The sequence below is a fragment of the Pogona vitticeps genome, chromosome 1 (assembly GCF_051106095.1).
Source record: "Pogona vitticeps strain Pit_001003342236 chromosome 1, PviZW2.1, whole genome shotgun sequence".
In the NCBI taxonomy this organism is placed as follows: Eukaryota; Metazoa; Chordata; class Lepidosauria; order Squamata; family Agamidae; genus Pogona; species Pogona vitticeps.
Genome location: NC_135783.1, coordinates 190,883,686 through 190,901,756, shown reverse-complemented (window position 1 = coordinate 190,901,756; position 18,071 = coordinate 190,883,686). Strand labels below are relative to the sequence as shown.

General features: G+C 43.5%; 1 protein-coding gene across 5 annotated transcripts in view; it reads left to right on the top strand.

The window, feature by feature from the left end:
* Positions 1-13,488, top strand: part of MFSD6 (major facilitator superfamily domain containing 6) — a 44,563-nt gene extending 31,075 nt beyond the window's left edge. For 3 of the 5 annotated variants that reach the window (XM_072979971.2, XM_078393446.1, XM_020802893.3), the window contains exons 4-7: positions 1,958-2,119; positions 3,748-3,846; positions 6,922-7,202; positions 10,812-13,488. In XM_072979971.2, the coding sequence (XP_072836072.2) occupies positions 1,958-2,119; positions 3,748-3,846; positions 6,922-7,202; positions 10,812-10,985 (716 nt within the window). In that variant the 3' untranslated portion in view covers positions 10,986-13,488. Of the gene's footprint in view, positions 1-1,957; positions 2,120-3,747; positions 3,847-6,921; positions 7,203-10,398; positions 10,423-10,811 lie in introns of all 5 variants that reach the window. The other 2 variants (XM_072979983.2, XM_078393456.1) reach the window with 2 other exon arrangements.
* Positions 13,489-18,071: the final 4,583 nt, after the last annotated feature.

Genomic DNA, 18,071 nt, shown 5'->3' with positions numbered 1-18,071 from the left:
AGGAGGTCTGGAAGCAGTGTCCTACGAGGAGTGGCTTAGGGAGCTGGGAATGTTTAGCCTTACAAAAAGAAGGTTGAGAGGGGACATGATAGCCATGTTTAAATAGTTGAAGGGATGTCATGTCGAGGAAGGGACAGGTTTGTTTTCCACAGCACCAGACACTAGGACAAGGAGCAATGGTTTCAAACTACAGGAAAAAAGATTCCACCTGAATCTCAGGAAGAACTTCCTGACAAGTCAGAGCTGGTCGGCAGTGGAATAGGCTGCCTCGAAGGGTGGTGGAGTCTCCTTCTTTGGAGTTTTTAAAGCAGAGGCTGGATGGCCATCTGTTGGGAGTGCTTTGATGGAGTTCCTCCATGGCACGGGGTTTGGACTAAATGGCCCCTGTGGTCTCTTCCAACTCTGTGATTCTATGATTCTATGACATATTTTCAAAGGAGACGTTGTCAAAGCCCCATGTGCTACAGCTCCATCGGTGGCAATTTTCTGTGCCCATGTCCCTGCGAATGAGGTCAGTTGTCCAAGAGCCAGACATTTCCTTTCAGCTCTTCCTTCCTTTATTTCTAGATACGTTCTGTTCAATCAGAAATGGTTGGATAAAGGTAAAGGTAAAGGTTCCCCTTGACAATTTTTGTCCAGTCGTGTTCGACTCTAGGGGGTCGTGCTCATCCCGGTTTCCAAGCCATAGAGCCAGTGTTTGTCCGAAGACAATCTTCCGTGGTCACATGCGACTTAGACACGGAACGCTGTTACCTTCCCACCAAGGTGGTCCCTATTTATCTACTCGCATTTGCATGCTTTCGAACCACTAGGTTGGCGGGAGCTGGGACAAAGCAACGGGAGCTCACTCCGTCGCGTGGATTCGATCTTACGACTGCTTGGTCTTCTGACCCTGCAGCACAGGCTTCTGCGGTTTAGCCCACAGCGCCAATACACACAAAATCCAGAACAGTTTGGATCCTTTCGCTTGGGTCCTTGCTGAATGCTGGCTATAGCTGAACGACAGAGCACACTCTGTGGCATGCAGGAAGTCCCTGGTCCAGTCTCTTTCACTTTGGGGGCCCTTCCGTTTGAAATCTTTGAATTTCGCTTCTGGGTCAGCGAGAGTATGTCTAGCTGCGTCATTTTCCAGCTGGGAATGAGCACAATGACAGCATACAAATCTGTTCATTACTGGTGTGGTATGTTTGTCTCTGCCCCACGGCTAAACTTATCCAGAGTCTGAAAGGAAGGTGTTACATATAGTATTACCTGTAACATTGTCTGTTCTATGGTATAATGAGTAATATTTGCTGGTTGTAAAAAGAAATGGCCAATATGAAGCCCTGCAACACTGGAACTCCCCAGCAAGCCCACATATCCCTTGTTTTACATTGTGTTTGTGTGTGTTTTAACAGAGGGAAAGTCCTCTTGTGCCTTCTAGAGGGAATAGGAACAATTTTACCATTGTTTGAGGAGCCTCATCTGCCATGTCCCTAAGTTTTATTTTAAAAAATAAAATAAAATTTGCCACTAGAGGGTGCAAGGGAGCATTTTCTGCCATCAAGGAAGGGTCTCCATCCTTTTTGGACCAGGGAGCAGATCTGGAATTTAAGGAGGTGTCATGGGAAATGGATTCTTCCAGCCACAATGTATTGCTGAGAGTTATATTCCTCTTGTTGTGCAAAATATATTGTGGCTGCTTGGTCTTAACATCTATTAGCTTTATAAAAGACTGGTCCCTGGTAGGCATGAACATTGCTACAGTTGGTTTGTTGATACAGATAAAGATAGTTGCCTGCATTTTGTGATGTTGCTGGAGGTATGGTTAGGCTCTCTACCATGCTGAGCACTTGCACTTCAAAATCTACCACCACATCACTGCCCTAGAAATGATTATTTTGCCAGCTGCAACAATATACACGAAGAAGCATAATCTCTCAGACATTGCATCTTGTAACATGTTCCTTCCTTGTAGGTGTGACACATGCAGCAATCTGGGCCGCTTGCATTTCCTACCTGAGTGCTGCTGTGCCTCCGGAATTAAGAACATCAGCCCAGGGCATCCTTCAGGGTCTCCATCTTGGCCTGGGGAGAGGATGCGGAGCAATGATTGGCGGAGTGCTGGTCAATTTTTTTGGTAAGAGAAATTTAGGTATTTAGTCTTCTCTCATCCATTGGCGAGTTTGATGTAGATCAGGAGTGGGCATTCCAGCACCAAGACAGGCTTCGGTCATGTTGACAGATACTTTCAGGTTTTAACCAGAACCAGTTGCATAAACTATTTGTGTAAAATTAAATAATTTGATGCCAGGAATTTGTTTTCAGCACCAGAGTTTAGTGCATTGAATCACTATATTTTAGAGTAGGATCAAGGGTAATATTGTTCTTGTTTTGTTAAGCAATTGGGAGTCAGATATCCTTGATGATTTTCTGCAAATCAGTCATCAGTTTACCAGTTGAACTTCTGCCCATCTCTAGATTATTGTCTGCATTTACTTGGGGATATCATAGATTGTTTGCCTGTTCAGAGATCATACAATTAAGTTAAAGTAATTGTTCTTTTTTAACCTACACAAGATAGTGCCTGGAATCCTGTTGGCAGAGTTGTGCCATGACACTTTGATGATGTCATCAGCTGCAGCCATGCCACCCCATGACTTCTTTTGGGAGAATTGCAAGCTTCCTATTCTCCTTCCACAAGATTTGAGGAAGCCATTCAGGAGCTGCGGAATAGGGGATGGGGATGGAATGACTTAAAATTTGGGGGGGGGGATGTACCCCCTGTCCCAGTGGTGGGACCAAGACGGATAGCTATGACCTTCCAACTTGAAATCATTCCCTACCCCCATTCCATGGCTGTCAAAGGCTTCTCCAGAACAAAGGGGATCTCTAGGAATCCCCCCCCCCCAAACCTGAAGGGAAATAGGAAACTTTTAATTCCCTCCAACAGCTGCAGAGTGTTAGTGGCTGATGTTATCAAACTTGCATTGCATAAGTAAGCAACAGCATTTCAGTCAGTATGTGGGTTTGCAAGAAAGAAAAGCAAATCTTTCCTAGGCATAATAATAAAGAAGTGTTGAATAGCCAGTGATTTGTGCATATGGTGTTCTATTGGCAGGGTTTATCCTTCTTAGACTTTTCGTTATAATAATCCCCATTGCAACAACAACAGACACAGTGTGCAGATCCCATTACTACTGCCCTGAAGGCCACAGAAGTAACTGTTAAAAAGCCAGCGTTCTACAGTAGAATTCATGTACAATGTACATAACAGTTGAGATGATAATTAATAAGGGCATAGATACCTTATAATTCTAATTGAGTTCTTCTTATAAAAAGGAAACCACCTTTGTTTAAATAATGGCCTTATTCTCTCCTTCACAAAGAACCCCCTTTGTCAGCCAGCCCGGAAGATGCAGTCATGGCTCCTCTCATTGGGTGACAATCAGCAGAAGTATATGAGGAACGATTTCTTGTTAATGCCCCACCAGACAGAAGTGCTTCTAGAAAGTTATGTCCCGTGCAAGCCACTAAAGCTAGTTCACAGCTTGTAAGTGTAGTTCTGTGAGGCCCTAGCATCCCCAGCCAGCGTGGCCAGCAGCCTTATGGGAGTTGTAGTCTAAGATTTGTACACCCTTGCTCTAGCGGTCAGTTCTGCCGAAATCAGCTAGGCTTTCTTCTGGATAGATCTGTATGGAATTCCATTGGAAGTTGCTCTTGAGCACAATTGAATTCAGTCTCGCTCGTTCCACTTCTTTTTTACAGGAGCTGCTTCAACTTTCAGAGGGATTGGAATGGCCTGTCTGGTGATCCTCTTGCTTTTTGCTTTGATCCAGTGGTTAGCAGTTCCTGATGAGAAGGAAGGTAAATCATCATCTTAATTCTTTGCCGTCACCAGGCATCGTACATGGAGCTTATGAACCAAAGATATATTCAGACGCATTGGCAGTGGCTTGTACACAGTCCCTGCTTGTTATCGTACAGTGGTTCTCAGCTTACGTTGCATGCTTCCAGTTGCTCTGTCAAAAAAATCAGAGAGCGACCATGATGAGAAAAGTTACTCACTTTTGTCTAAAGTTACTATTGGCATGCTCCAGTTGCAAATGGGTAATTCACGTCAGTGAAGGTTGGGAGGAGGCAGCATGGTGTACTCATACGACTGGGGCCGTCCAGAGGCTATTGGACTGCCACTGCTAATATCTTTCATAATTGGCTGTACTTCAAGGGCTGGTAGAGATGGCATTCCCTCAACATCTGGAAGACCACACATTGTGCACCCTTCTTTGGAGGGCATGAGGGACTGACAAGGAGTGAATTCTTAGTACAGTAGTAGTTAGGAAACATCCATGTCCCACTAGTCTACATCTATGTCCTGGCTGACAACCGCAGCTGGAGTGGTTGCTCAACCCTGTTAACTGCCCGTTGACGATAGCTGCAGTTATTCAGAGCAAGGAGATCTCATAGCTAAATCCTTGAAACTAAACAGCAACCATTTATCATTTACTTCCATCTGTTTATGATCTGTGTTTTTCAGGCAGTCCATTCTGGTGCCAGCACTCTCGTGGCCATCCTCTATTGTCCATGCTAGTTCTAAATACCAAAGAGTCTTAGCAGAGACCTTTGTGAGTGAAAGATTATTTCCTTAGAATAATCTTTGCCTTGTGTTTTTACCCAGTCTTGAAATCCTTCTCATTGTCTTTTGCCCCTTGGTGTTCTGCTGGCTTAGTTGCTCATTCGGCCGGAATGATAACTCAAACATTTTAGGACAGGACTTGCCTGGGACAACTCTGGTGTATTGTTTTGTTTAAGGGGAAACATCGAACACCTGGCACACGTGGATTTCTTAAATATTGTCAGCATAAAACCACCTTATAGTGGCAAAGACAATTCACCCTCTGCTTTTGAGATAAAACCAAGGCAAGGACAAGGGAAGAAGGTTAGCCGCTTGGATCTGCAGCATCCTTTGATGTCAAGGAATCAAATATGTTGCTAAAAATAAGTGTTTGCCTGTAAACAAATCTGTCTTATGTATAATTCAAGGGTATTTTAAAACACAAATAGATTCCAGACATAAAGATATGCAGATTTTTTTTTGTTTTTTTGTTTTTCTGTCTCTGGGCAGAAATACTGATTATAATATTTAACTTGTTGGCAGAAGAGGAAACTTTTAATGGGCTCTGTGTGCGTGTGAACTATGATTTTTCAGTCATAAAATTTTGCTTGAATCATGTCTCCCCAAAGCCTAACGTGCTTTCAGTTATAATCGCAGAGTAATGTCTGTTCCTGCCCTGTGTTTAATGAATTCATCTTAGCAGTTGGAAATGGTGAACCATTGGTTGGTTATGTGATCTTCCATCATGCATTGTGTTCTGAGTGTTTTTTTTAGTTTGGAGGGGATTGCTTTCCTTTGGTCAATGGGACTGGACATCGTTTTGATACTATTAGTTTTGCTTGTTGTTAAGCACTTCCTTTTGGGAGTTAAAATGGGATAACAGCATTGGGATGCATACATAAAACATCGAGAAGTACCTCCCTTCCTCTCCCCACACCTTGCGGCCACTAAAACCATTCCTTGCTATAACTGCCTGCTAAAACCTCAGAGATGGATCTGCCTGTTATCCTTTAGATGCAATACAAGGCACTACTCGTGTTTCTCCAGCCCCAAATGGCAGGGACAGGAAAACGTGGGCTTGCTAGATGTTTTGGACTACAACTCCCATAATCCATTACCATTGACTGTGCTTGTTGTGTCTTCTGGGCAGTGTAGGATGAACACATCTGGAGGGCCAAAGATTCCCCAGCCATGCCTCCCCCTCCCCTCACTGTGACAGCACTGCTACAACAGAACATGGGGGGTGTTACTTAGGTCCCTGGAACCGTGTGTGTGTGTGTGTGTTTAATAGTCCTTCCTCCTGGCATATTCATTGGAGGAAAGCTGGGATGCCATACCTTGAAGACAGTATAGAAGCTTCAGCAGGTCCAGAATGCAGCAGCTAGCTAGGCTAATCTCTGGGGCTAGGCGATTCAGTCAGGTTAACCTCCACCCTGGCTCAGCTGCATTGGGGTTCCTATTAGCTTCTGTGTCAGTTTTAAAGTTTTCGTTATAACGTACAAAGCCTTGAATGGTTTGGTATCTCTCTACCTGCCAGAGCGCCTCTCCTCAAGAATATCTACCCGCCTAATCTGATCCTCTCAGGTCTCCCTATGGAGGGTGGCTCCCCAAGGAAATTAAAGAAGACCATTACTAGAAATGGCTCATTCTCAGCTGTGGCACCTTCTTTATGGAAGAAACTTTGATGAGAGATCAGGCAGGCCCCCTCCCTACAGTCCTTTAGAATACTATTGAAGACCAGACTGTTCCGGGAGGCCTTTGGTAACATCTGATATTAATTCTGTGACCTGTATTATGTTTGTCTGTTTTTGAGCTATTCTGATTTGTTTGCTATTTGTTGCTAGTATCAGCTGATGGTCACCTTTCAGTTCATTTATTTGACTGTCTGATTGGGAACTGGGTTTTTTCCTTCTTTTTGTTTGATTGAATGGGATATTTACATTTTGTAAACCACCCCAAGTAGTTATTTCCCTAAGTAGAGTAGTCTGTAAGCTTTATAAATAAATCAATGAAATAAGATATAACTGCAGCTCAGCCTTACCGATACTAGTCATGTTCATCTTCATTTATATCCCTGCTTTCCTCCAACCAGGCCAGGTCCATCTATGTTGCTTTTTTTTTCCTCCCTACTTTACCCTCCAACAACCCAGTGAGGTAGATGAGGGCTATGAGAGAATGAGTCATCCATGATCACTCCATGAATTTCATTGTGGTTCTAGTCTGGCATCCTTTAAAAAGAAGCATAGTATCCATTGGTCTGCCGCTCCCTTGCGAGCAAGTCAGGGCTGTTGGAAAGGACACTGACCTTTGCTGTCCTTTGACTTCAGAAAAGACGATGCTGGCAGAAAGGATCCCCGTGCCTTCCAGTCCTGTGCCCATAGCTACGATCGACCTTGTCCAGCAACAGACCGAAGACATCATGCCACGGCCTGAGCCCAGGTTTCCTCCCAAGAAGACCAAGCACCAAGAAGAGCAGGAAGACGTGAACAAACCCGCCTGGGGGGTCAGCTCTTCTCCCTGGGTGACTCTAGCCTATGCGCTCTGTCAGATCAAGGAAATGGTTCGACTTTCCAAAAGCAACCAAGCCCTGGAGAACCAGCCTTTGCAGGTAACCCAGCCTTTGGTGCGTAACAGATATTTCTAGCTTTGGGATACTAAAACATACATTTCAGTGCCATTAAAAAATTAGAATCAGGCATTCCTTCCCTGCCCCAGAGCGTTAAGTATTAATGCTGTTAAACCAACAGCAGAAGCAGCATTTGGGGGCGGGGTTAGGTTTTACTTTTATTTTTGTGCATAGGCACAAATCAGCCGTGGCTTGTGTTGGGTTGGCTTAGAGCTGAGCCAAGCTGCTTCTCAAGAGAGGGCAGGGGAAGAGAGAGAGAGAGAGAGAACTAGGCCAGTCCTCCAAGTCTGACACATGCTCGTCTCAGTTAGACAGGATTGGCTTGCAGGCCTCCCAAATCCTGGGCTATCAAATGACAAATTCAGGTTCCAAAGGAAATCCTGTATGCTAAGTATGACCCCACAAATCTGCCATGTGGGGGGAAGAAATTAGGAGTGAGCAGGAAGGGCGGTAGATTGGAGTTTTTCTCCAGTTTTGATTATAAGCTGCAGGGAAGTAGGGTGTGCATACAGCGCTCATCTTTTGAGGGCAAACTTTACAAGCTGCAGAAGATCATGTCCTCGTTGGAGTACAGAAACGCCCTACAGTATGTTTGCAATATACAAGGGTGGGGTTTATTTTTCATGCAGCCTCTCAGTGAAATGTATTTATTGACAGTTTAGTTCAAGAAAAAAAGAGCTCTGCTTTGTGTATACATATATTTAATCTTTAAAAAATCCAGAGAGGTTGCTGCATTTCTTCTTCTTCTTTTAAGAGGAAGACAGATTCATGCAGGTTTAAGGATCTTTTAGCAGGAGCACCCTCTGTATTCAGAGGCGGTGTTTCTCCAGTTGCTATACATCAGTGCCAAGGAACAGGAAGGGACTTTTCTACTGTGTTTTGGGGCATCTGAAGAGTGTGTGGTTAGCCAGTGTTGGAGATAAAATGCTGCTAAACTAGATGGACCCTTGGTTTGATTTAGCATAGCCATTTCCTTACCTTTCTGATGTGACACTTTTTTTTTTCTAAAGAAGTCTTCTTGGTAAGCACCTCCGCACCTCCTGGTAACACAGCACATACTTTTTTGCTGCTAGCTGCTTGCAGACTGATGAGTATAAACCAGTAACTATGTTCATTCCTGCTTCTTACTTGTGTCATCCATCTGATGCAGTGAATGTGCATCTGCTTTGAGAGGGATAAGAGGATTAACATTAAACCATTATGTAGTTTAACACAATATCCAATTAATTAGCACCCTATCTATGAAATGGGGAAAGGACTATTCCCTCTCTCCCTTTGAAGTCCTAGTATACTCAAGTCTGCTCCAAATTACATTTTCAGTTCTTCATGGAAGAGTACAAAATGACATGCTTACATTTAGAAAAAGAAAAATTCTGTGTGAGCATCTACCTAGGATTGTCTTTGCGTGCCTACCACATGTACTCAAGGGCGATCCTAACACTTGTGTGGAAGGCTATTCAGCTGGCTCCTTAAGACATTTGATCTCCTGGTAGTTTCCCAAACTCCCGGCTGTGAAGCCTGATGGAAATCGTAGTCAATATACTGTGATTCTAGAAGTGCCTGCTTTTTGGTGAGGAAATCTGTCCTTGAAAATTAAGGGTTTTCTCTAGACTAAGGCTGTCACCAGCCTTGTGATGAATCTGAGGCTGCCATATTTTGGGCACCTTAGAAGAAGACAAGATTCACAGGAAAAGGCAGTAATGTTGGGGAAAGCTAAAGACAGAGCAGGAAAAGGAGGAAGGCCAAATACGATATGGATTGACTCCATAAAGGAAGCGACAGCCTTGAATTTACAAGAGCTGAGCAGGGCTGTTGAGGAGAAGATATTTTGGAGGTCACTCATTCATAGGGTTGCCGTAAGTTGAAGGCTGTTGTAACAACAGAAACAGCCTTCTGGTATCCTGGTGGATAAATCATACAAGGCCTAATTGCCTGATGGCTAAACTGCATAAATATGCATATCTTTAAAAACAGTAGCTCTGAAGGGAATGCCATCCTTTCGAAAATATTTCCAAGGATGCACCACACATCGCAGCCGTTGGGAATTTTAAAAGAGACATTGCCCCGCCGTCTGAGACAGCACTTGCTACTTGCAGCCTTCTGTGTGCTTGTGTTGAGGTTTTTGATTTTAAAAAATGGTTTGATCAAAAAGCATCTTTTCTGTCGGTTCATGCAACTAGAATATCAACTGGGTTCTTGCCCTACTTTGGGCAGATGATACATAGCCTGACTCTTACCTGATTCGTAGGTGGCATTGGAGCGATGGGAACAAAGATGGTGTGATCAGTTTTCAAAAACATGGTTGGCATTCCTCCGGAAACATAGTCTAATCTTTTATAAATATGATTGTTTCAAATGTTATTAAAGCAGCAGTTTCCTAACCAGATTAACCAGTTACTCCTAATTCCCCATTGTTTTAATTTTTTTTGGACTGCTAATACTGCTCCTTTCCTTGTAATGGCCCATAGGAAGAAACCAGCGCCTCCTAGAGGCCCTGCCGCTGGGCTGCTTGAGAAAAGAGATGCCTCGTCAGGAGCTGACAGTAATTACAGTCCTTTAATATTGTTGCACACTTTAATTGATCTACTCTTAATCTAAATCTCATCCCCTGCTTCAACAGGGATCTGCTCTTAAAGCAAAACAGGAACCTGGTCACCTTACAGTCATGAGACTAGATCTAATAAAATCTGCATATGTAACCCTGCATCCTTGTGCAGATTGCCTTGTCCCTGGTTTATCTTTAAATGAAGCTGAATTCATCATGATCTGTGGAGTATGTTATAGTGTTTGGCTTTGGAGTAATAAAAAATAACCTTGATCTTTAAATGTATATTTCTATATCCTGTAGAATAGCTTTAAAACACACACACATTCTTTTGGCGTTTCTAAAAGTGTCTTGCCACCCCCACTCCCCGTGTGATGGTTATTAAGAAAGGCCTACTGCTTAGTCAGGCTGCTGAAATATTCATAATTCTTCTCCCAAAATAGAAGAGTGCTGATGTTCCCTGGTTTCTCATGCAAAGTACTATATGAAAAAATATGTCAATGAAAAGTAAGTGCGGTTCCATGAAAAGTTCCATTTTAACAAGTCGTGCAACTATTTTTCTTGAATTTTTTTTAAAACTTTAAAAAATCTTAAAATACAATAAGCTTTTTCCCTACATGCTTCTTGGGGAAGAGCAGTTAGGAAAAGACAAGGGAGGTAAGTTCTTCTGTCATTTTGCTGTCTAATATTGTCTGGATATGACAGCTTTCCTTGTTGCTTTGATGCTTGTGTGCTGTGCTGTGTATTTTTTCTTTTTCCTTCCTTCCTTCCTTCCTTCCTTCCTTCCTTCCTTCCTTCCTTCCTTCCTTCCTTCCTTCCTTCCTTCCTTCCTTCCTTCCTTCCTTCCTTCCTTCCTTCCTTCCTTCCTTCCTTCCTTCCTTCCTTCCTTCCTTCCTTCCTTCCTTCCTTCCTTTTTCTGTTATTATGAAGAAGCTGTGTGGCTTACCTGGAATGGCAGAATACATATGTTTCCTGGGCAGGAAATTCACAAGCACATTTTAACATGACTTCCTTCCTCCCCCCCCCCGCCCCTTTGTCTTTCCTAGGAAGCCAACAATAGCCACGGCTCTGCACCAAGCAGCCCTCTGGATCAAGGAGACAGTGGTGCTTCTGGAGAACCTTCCTTACCTACAGTACCTCTAGAAACCCACCCCAGCCCAGACGGCCCAGTTCCCTCTGAGTCTACTAGTCCTCAGCCTCCTGAGGCAGGGCATGAATAGGACTTGGTTGTATCCACCTCACTGGTGTTGTGGTCGGAGAAATATTGAAATGGGAACTTGGCCCAGCTACTCCCTTCATCTTGGCAATGGTAACACGATACAACACGTGCTTTTAAAATATTTAAGGCATTTTTCTGTGGCAAATCCCAGTGGGCCTACTGTAGTGAAGACTATAAAATGACTAGAAAAACCCTGGCAGAAAAGGTTGGGTTATATAATAAGTGGCAAAGGAGTCTATGTTCTACTTGAACGGTATTTCCCCCCCCCCGCCCCAAGTCTGTATGGAAAGGGGGTTTGGGGTTGCTTTGCGTGTCAACATAAAACAAGGCGTCAGGGTTCTTGATCAATTATGACTGTTCTCACAAAAAGGAACAAAAAATCATTTTAATTTCTGAGAAGGAATTTTGCACTTCATTTCTTCTTGCATGAGGCAGTTGATATTTTTAATTTAATTTATTAGCAGAAGGCAAGGAGGGAAGTGCTTTTCTCCATGAGAGTTAATTTATTACAAGGTGAGATGGTTTCCCAGGGAAAGTTGCATAAACTACTGAAACGACAGAGAAAAATGTACTGGTTTAAAGAGGTAAATGAAGGAACAGCACAGAATTCTGTCTTTTGTGAAGACTTTGAATAGCTTTGGGCTTGTGGAGTTCTAACGTTAAACACCTATTAAGGCTGCTTTCTCCTCAGCCCCAGTTGCTACTAACTCTTCTGTGGCCAGCTGCCTAGAACCCTTCGTGGACAAGGGTGTTGGTTTACAGTGCGTGAGTCAGGCATCGTGCTTGGAAGACTTTGACTGCAATTTTTTGCACCCCGAGAGTACTTCCGGTTTCATAGGGGACACAGTTCCCAGTTCCAACAAGGGAGACCCATCCAAAACAACTGCCTGTGTGTTAGATTGTCCAGTTTTGCCCTCTGAGTCTGTGTACGTGTGCATGCAAAAAAAAAAAAAAGCCTTCCCCACCCATCAGCACATCTGGAACCTTTGGCTCCTTCTGCTGCTCACACACCATCATACTGGTGGTCAATACAGTCAGCTATATTTTGTTGCACGTGTCTTGACTGAATTCCTCCTAATGGAATACACATGGTCTGTACTGGCAGCACTTATTCTTTGAGGTGAGAGAGGGAAAGGTGCAAAGACCATCCACTGCTCAACAACCTCTTTGAATGAGGGCAAATGCATTTTAATTCAAGGATGTGTAAACCTGCTTGTTTAATTGGAGGAGGTTTATACTCTTAGAATACATTGTAAGTGCCTGTGGGTCAGAAAGGGGAGGGCCATCATTCCTAATTGAGTCTATGTTAGAAAAGGAGAATATGGTTAATGTAGAAGTGGTTTGAATATGAGAGAATAGTCATACATCATGAAGAATTTACACAACATATTTTCCACTTGTGTTGTTTGTCAAAGACACCAACAGGCTTATGGTGTTGTCTTTTCATGTTTTCCCAGTCTTAGCTCTCTTATATGCTCACTGAGAGAAAAGCTTAGATCCAAGCAGAAGTTCATTGACTGCGAGGATGTCTAAAAGCTTTGTCGCTCATTAGCATCTTCCCATTAAAAGGCAGATTTACACACCGGAGTCTTAATAGGAGATGACATGTAGTGGCACCCAACTGCCATTGTTTTCAGGCAACCAAGCCAGGTAAGGAAACAGCAGGGTTTCGCCCCAAACATTTATATCCTACTAGGCTAAAGGTGCATCTTGGGATCCCTCACTGCCAGTTGCTTGGACTGGCTGTTGGGAAAAGTCAAGTAAGTTTTGTCCTGTGTGGTCAAGAGCATTGGGGACTGCAGACAGCTGGTGCTTTGGAAGGACCAATGGGAATACCTGAATTAAGAGGCCAGCCCTACAGATCTGTTAATTGGTAGAGGTTCACACAGCATTCCTGTATTTTGAGTGCAGAGCATGTGATAGAGCCAACCAGGACAGGTTGAGAGGAAAGGAAAAAAGGAGTAACTGCTGGAAAATGAAAGCCCATGTCCCTCAACCAGCCCCATGGAAAACTGAGGGATGTCCTCACTGCATAAACCTTATGGGGCTTGTAATAGCATCTGTAGTTGGATATCTGGGACCAAACATCAAAGAGTAGTCACTAGCTGTTTTTTTGCACTTCTACTTAAATGTACTGTACTATAAATCTCTCATGATTTGTTTAAGTGTCCTTTTAAAAAAAAGAAATCAAAAAATGTATTTATTATATGTTTATACTTCTGGGAGGGAAGATAAGAAAACTAGGCAGGTAACCAACTAAAAATAGTTATTTAATTCTTTTTAAAAGAAACTTCTTCAGAATAATGGGAGTTCACATTGAGAAAAGCTATGGTAATACCATTAATGTTCAGCTACCGAATGGTGAGGCATTGGACTTTAATATGTTCTGTTTACATGTCTGGATTGTCTCTTGAATCTGTTCCTTCATTACACACGGGCTTTCAATATTTGTGAAATTGTTAAGATGTAGCAAGAGAAATAAAATTCCACTGTATGTATAAAAATACCTAGCATTGTTTGTATATGTTCAGATTTATTATCTAATGCAGTGGTCCCTAACCTTTTCTGAACTGCAGACCGGTTGGCAGGGCGGGATCTGTGCGCAAGCGGGTGGGGAACCCATGCACGTGCGTGAGTGGGTGGGAGCACCTGCGCATGTACGTGTGGGGAGGCGGGGCACGCATGTGTGCATGCATGGGTGGACAGGGCACACACGGGTGATGGGCACCCGTGTGCACATATGTGGGGTGGCGTGATGTGGCGTGCAGGGGGTACATGCAGGGGGTGTACATGCGGGGGGGGGCAGGAGATCTGTCTCCATGGCGCAGTCCTGCCACAGCCCAGTACTGGGGGTTGGGGACCCTGGATCTAATGGAACACTTTGAAAATAAATGAAAAAAAAAACATGAGATGGGAAATGCACTCTTTTCTACATACCTGGACAGCAAAAGGGAACAATCTTCAGTCCTCAGCTGTTTGGGACTCCCATTCCCATAATCCGCTAGTCATGTTGGCTGCAGATTTTCGTGAGCTCAGGCCCAAAACATCTGATTTTTTTTCACCCGTTCTCTCTTCTTCCTCTTTTGCTATTGTTAGATATAGCTAGTTATCAAAATTGCTTTCCTGGCTCTAGCTCACATCTCTGTTTCCCTCGTGGGCTGCAAGCTGCCCCATGTTATCTGTCTTTCCAGAGCAGGTGGTTCAGTGAAAAGATCTTTGAGTCTACCCATTAGTTCTGGGGAAGACCAAGCATGACCCTGGGAATTATTTTGGCCTGCAGTTCCTGTCAGCCTATAGCAATGGTTCTTAACCTTGGCTCCCCAGATGTTGTTGGACTAAAGCTCCCAGAAGCCTTCACATCCACGGCTTGGGCCCTGGATACCTGAAGGACCGCCTCCTTCCATATGAACCTACCCGGCAGTTAAGATCTAGCCAGGGGGCCCTTTTGAAAGAGCCATCCCTCAAGGAGGTAAGAGGGACGGCTTGTAGACAAAGGGCCTTTTCGGCAGCTGCCCCCAGACTATGGAATGCCCTCCCAACTGAGATTCGTCTGGTGCCGACGCTGATGACATTTTGGCGCCAGGACAAAACCTTCCTGTTCCAGAAGGGTTTTAATTGAAATAATATTAGCTGTGGGTCTGATGGCAATTTTTATATATATTTTAATTGTATTTTAATTGTTCTAAATTTTATTGTATTTTAAATGTTGTAAGCCGCCCAGAGACCTTTGGGTAGTGTGGGCGGCATATAAATCAAATCTAATAATAATAATAATAATAATAATAATAATAATAATAATAATAATAATAATAATAATAATAATGATAATAATAATAATGATAATGATAATGATAATGATAATGATAATGATAATGATGGTAATAATAATAGCTAGTATTTCCGGGAATTCTAGTCCAGTAGCCTCTTACTGGCCCATAGCATTGTCAATGGTGAAGCATTCCAAGAGTTGCCGTCTGCTAACAGCTGGAGGCTGGCACTAGGACTGCTCCTGCATTACACACTTAAGGTGATAAAAACTGAAGACTGAGTTATAATGAAAAGATTAAAGCAGGAATCTATGGTGGATGGGGGGTGGGTGTTTCTCATCTGTATGAGGGGGTGGGAGCCCTGAGGGAAGCTTGCATCCTGCCTGGGTGCTCTGTGGCAATATAGCCCACTGTGAGCCAGTTAGGTGCTTGAAACATACAGTCAGGCAAGCTAGCGCCCGATGGCCCAAGACTTGTCTTCTGAGTGGCTCTGCTGGCTGGGGATGATGGCAGCTGTAGTCCAGTATATGCACAGAGCGGGGAACGCTGTTCTGAGGTAACTGAGACAGTTGTGCTAACACTTGCTGTGCAAGTAGCAATCTTTCGTACAGATATATTTTCCTTTCCTGATAATCATTCTGAGGTACAAAGATGGTCCATTCCAGAGAGGTGAAAACACGGCATGGCAGTTTTGGGGTGGTGGTGGCATTGTCCATGGCCTGTCCCACCAGCCACCTGTCCCCACCCCACAAGGACCTCTCTGCTGATCTGTACCAAATGTTCCTTGGTGAGCCTTCTGTTGTTTTCATTCAATAATTAATGAAGCACTGTATCTTGGTGCATTGTTTGAAAAACGATGCATGCGCTGGATACATTGGCTCACTTTAGTTGAAAGGAAACATTCAAAACAACCTGATTAAGCAGGGTTCAAGTTGTTACGTTCGTTAGCTGCAGTCTGTGCAAGAAGGCTGTGCCCACATATGTAGGGATCCCTGAAGGATTTCCATGGGCTGCCAGTACACTCCCAGTCTTGAGTTCTAGGTGTTGACGGTGAGTTATAAAGCCCTAAACAGCTTGGGGTCTGGGTTAGATGGGTGAGGAACCTGCCCCATCACTAAGACCTGCTGGGGAAACTCTCCTCTGTGTCCGACCACTGAGAACAGTTCATTATGTGGAAACACAAGGGGAGGGAGTTCTCTGTCATAGCACCCCCAACTGTGGGATGCCTTCCCTTGGAGGCTCAATCAACACCAATGTTGGCACCAAGTCAAGACCTGCTTATTAGAACCTCTGGGTGTTGAGGATCGTGGCCTGCAACTGTTTTAACGTTTCAGTTTTGTGCTGTTTGGTTTACAATTGTTTCTGCATTAAAACAGTTCTATACAGTTTTTAAAATTGAACTGAGATCTTAGATATATGGTGGGATATAAATGTTCCCTGGTGTATAAAGTATAAAGGAATAAACTGGGAATCCCAGTATAAAGGATTCCCAGTGTGGTATAGTGATTAATGGACTAGAACTCAGGAGAACAGGGTTCAAATTCCTACTTGGCCATGGGAAGTCACTGGGAGGGGGGTGGAACTGAAATATCTCACTGTGACGTTTGCCCTCGTGGCCCCTGCTGGTTTCCCCAAACACAGAGCTCACAAGGTACCCCAGCACCACCCTCTGATACGCTGCCACCAGTTGATCTCTTTTACCAACTTATTTTACTTAGCAAAGACAAAGGTCCACCCAGTACTGACTTTTCAACAAAACAGGTTTATTAATTACAGGTGGTTTCTGGAATAATTCATAAGCACATTCTTCAAGATTCATCAATCATCAATCTTAACCTTCTCTATTAATCATCACAGGTTACACTCTAACTAATCACTCCTCAGGCCCCCAAACTATCTTTCTCTCTCTGATTCCAGATTCCAACACACTGACTGACTGACTCCTCTCAGGCTCTGCCTTTTAACATCTCTTTTGGCCCCACCTCTTAACCACATTAACATGTAACATGAATAATGCATAACTTTTACAATGTATAACTTAGGGTGAACGCTACACTCACTTACCTTGGAAACCCCATTAGGGTTGCTATATGCCATTTCTGACTTGATGGAGCAGAACACACATACATGTTTAAAAACAAAGCGAGAGAACTGTAAGGAGCTAAATCTACTGTTAATCCTATATACAGTAGACCTGCTGAAATGAATGGGATTTGCTAATCAGTTTAAAGTCTATTGATTATTACTGCGTCTACACTCGCTAGATTAATGCAGGATATAGCTTGTAGACTCCCTAACCAGGAACCTCACACTTGATACAAATCATGTATTTACAGGCTTTTTAATCTCAAGATGTGTGTGAGGCGAGCTGTAACATGAACACACGTTGGGCTAGGCCCGGAGAGATGCCTTGTACACATGCATCATAGGAACCCTGTCTGCTTGTGGATGTGCACATCTCTTTAACTGCACAACTCCATGTTTCAAACCAGTATTAGTAGGTAAGAAAACCTCATCTTTCAGGAACTACTCTGAAGTAGTTTTCTGCAAATGATCACCCTATTGGTTGAGTGGGATATAATTTGTCTTAGGCCAATATGCCATACTTTTAATACTGCAAACTGATGCTCGTTCTGTTCTCATCTTCAGCCTATCATTTGCCCATGCCAGCAGAAACCCCAAAGGCACAATATTGAGGTTTTTTTCATTGTTGGATAGTTTATGTCGCCTAGAGCAGGCTATGCAAACCAGTCAGACTGAAATTTTATCCTTGGTTACCATGAGGTTCTGTTGAACTAAAGAGTTTAGTTCAGAGTACACATAGAGAGGACTGCATGCCTCGTGTTGTGTAATTGCATTTAAGGCAACCTAATAAGCAGACTGAATTGTTTAAAGTATTTTCTGGCAAGGATAGTGAGTCCAGTGCCTTAATGTTCGGCCTATAATAGATCTGAACTGCAACGATGGCTTTAGCATGGAGACGGTAATCTGAGCTAACAAAGACCTTCTGGAGACAACATTTAAAAATTGAGACAAACAAGTTTTATTTGGAATAAGCTTTCACACAAAGCCCCCCCCCCCAAGTCTTCTGCAGTCCACAAAAGCTTCAGCCAAATCAGTTGTTCATACCGGTAGCACCACAAGAGTGCTGTTGTTCTTACAACAGGCCAATTCAACCACACAATAAAGGTAAAGGTTCCCCTTGACATTTTTTAGTCAGTCGTGTGCGACTCTAGGGGGCGGTGCTCATCCCCGTTTCCAAGCCGTAGAGCCAGCGTTTGTCCGAAGACAGTTTCCGTTGTCACGTGGCCAGAGCAACT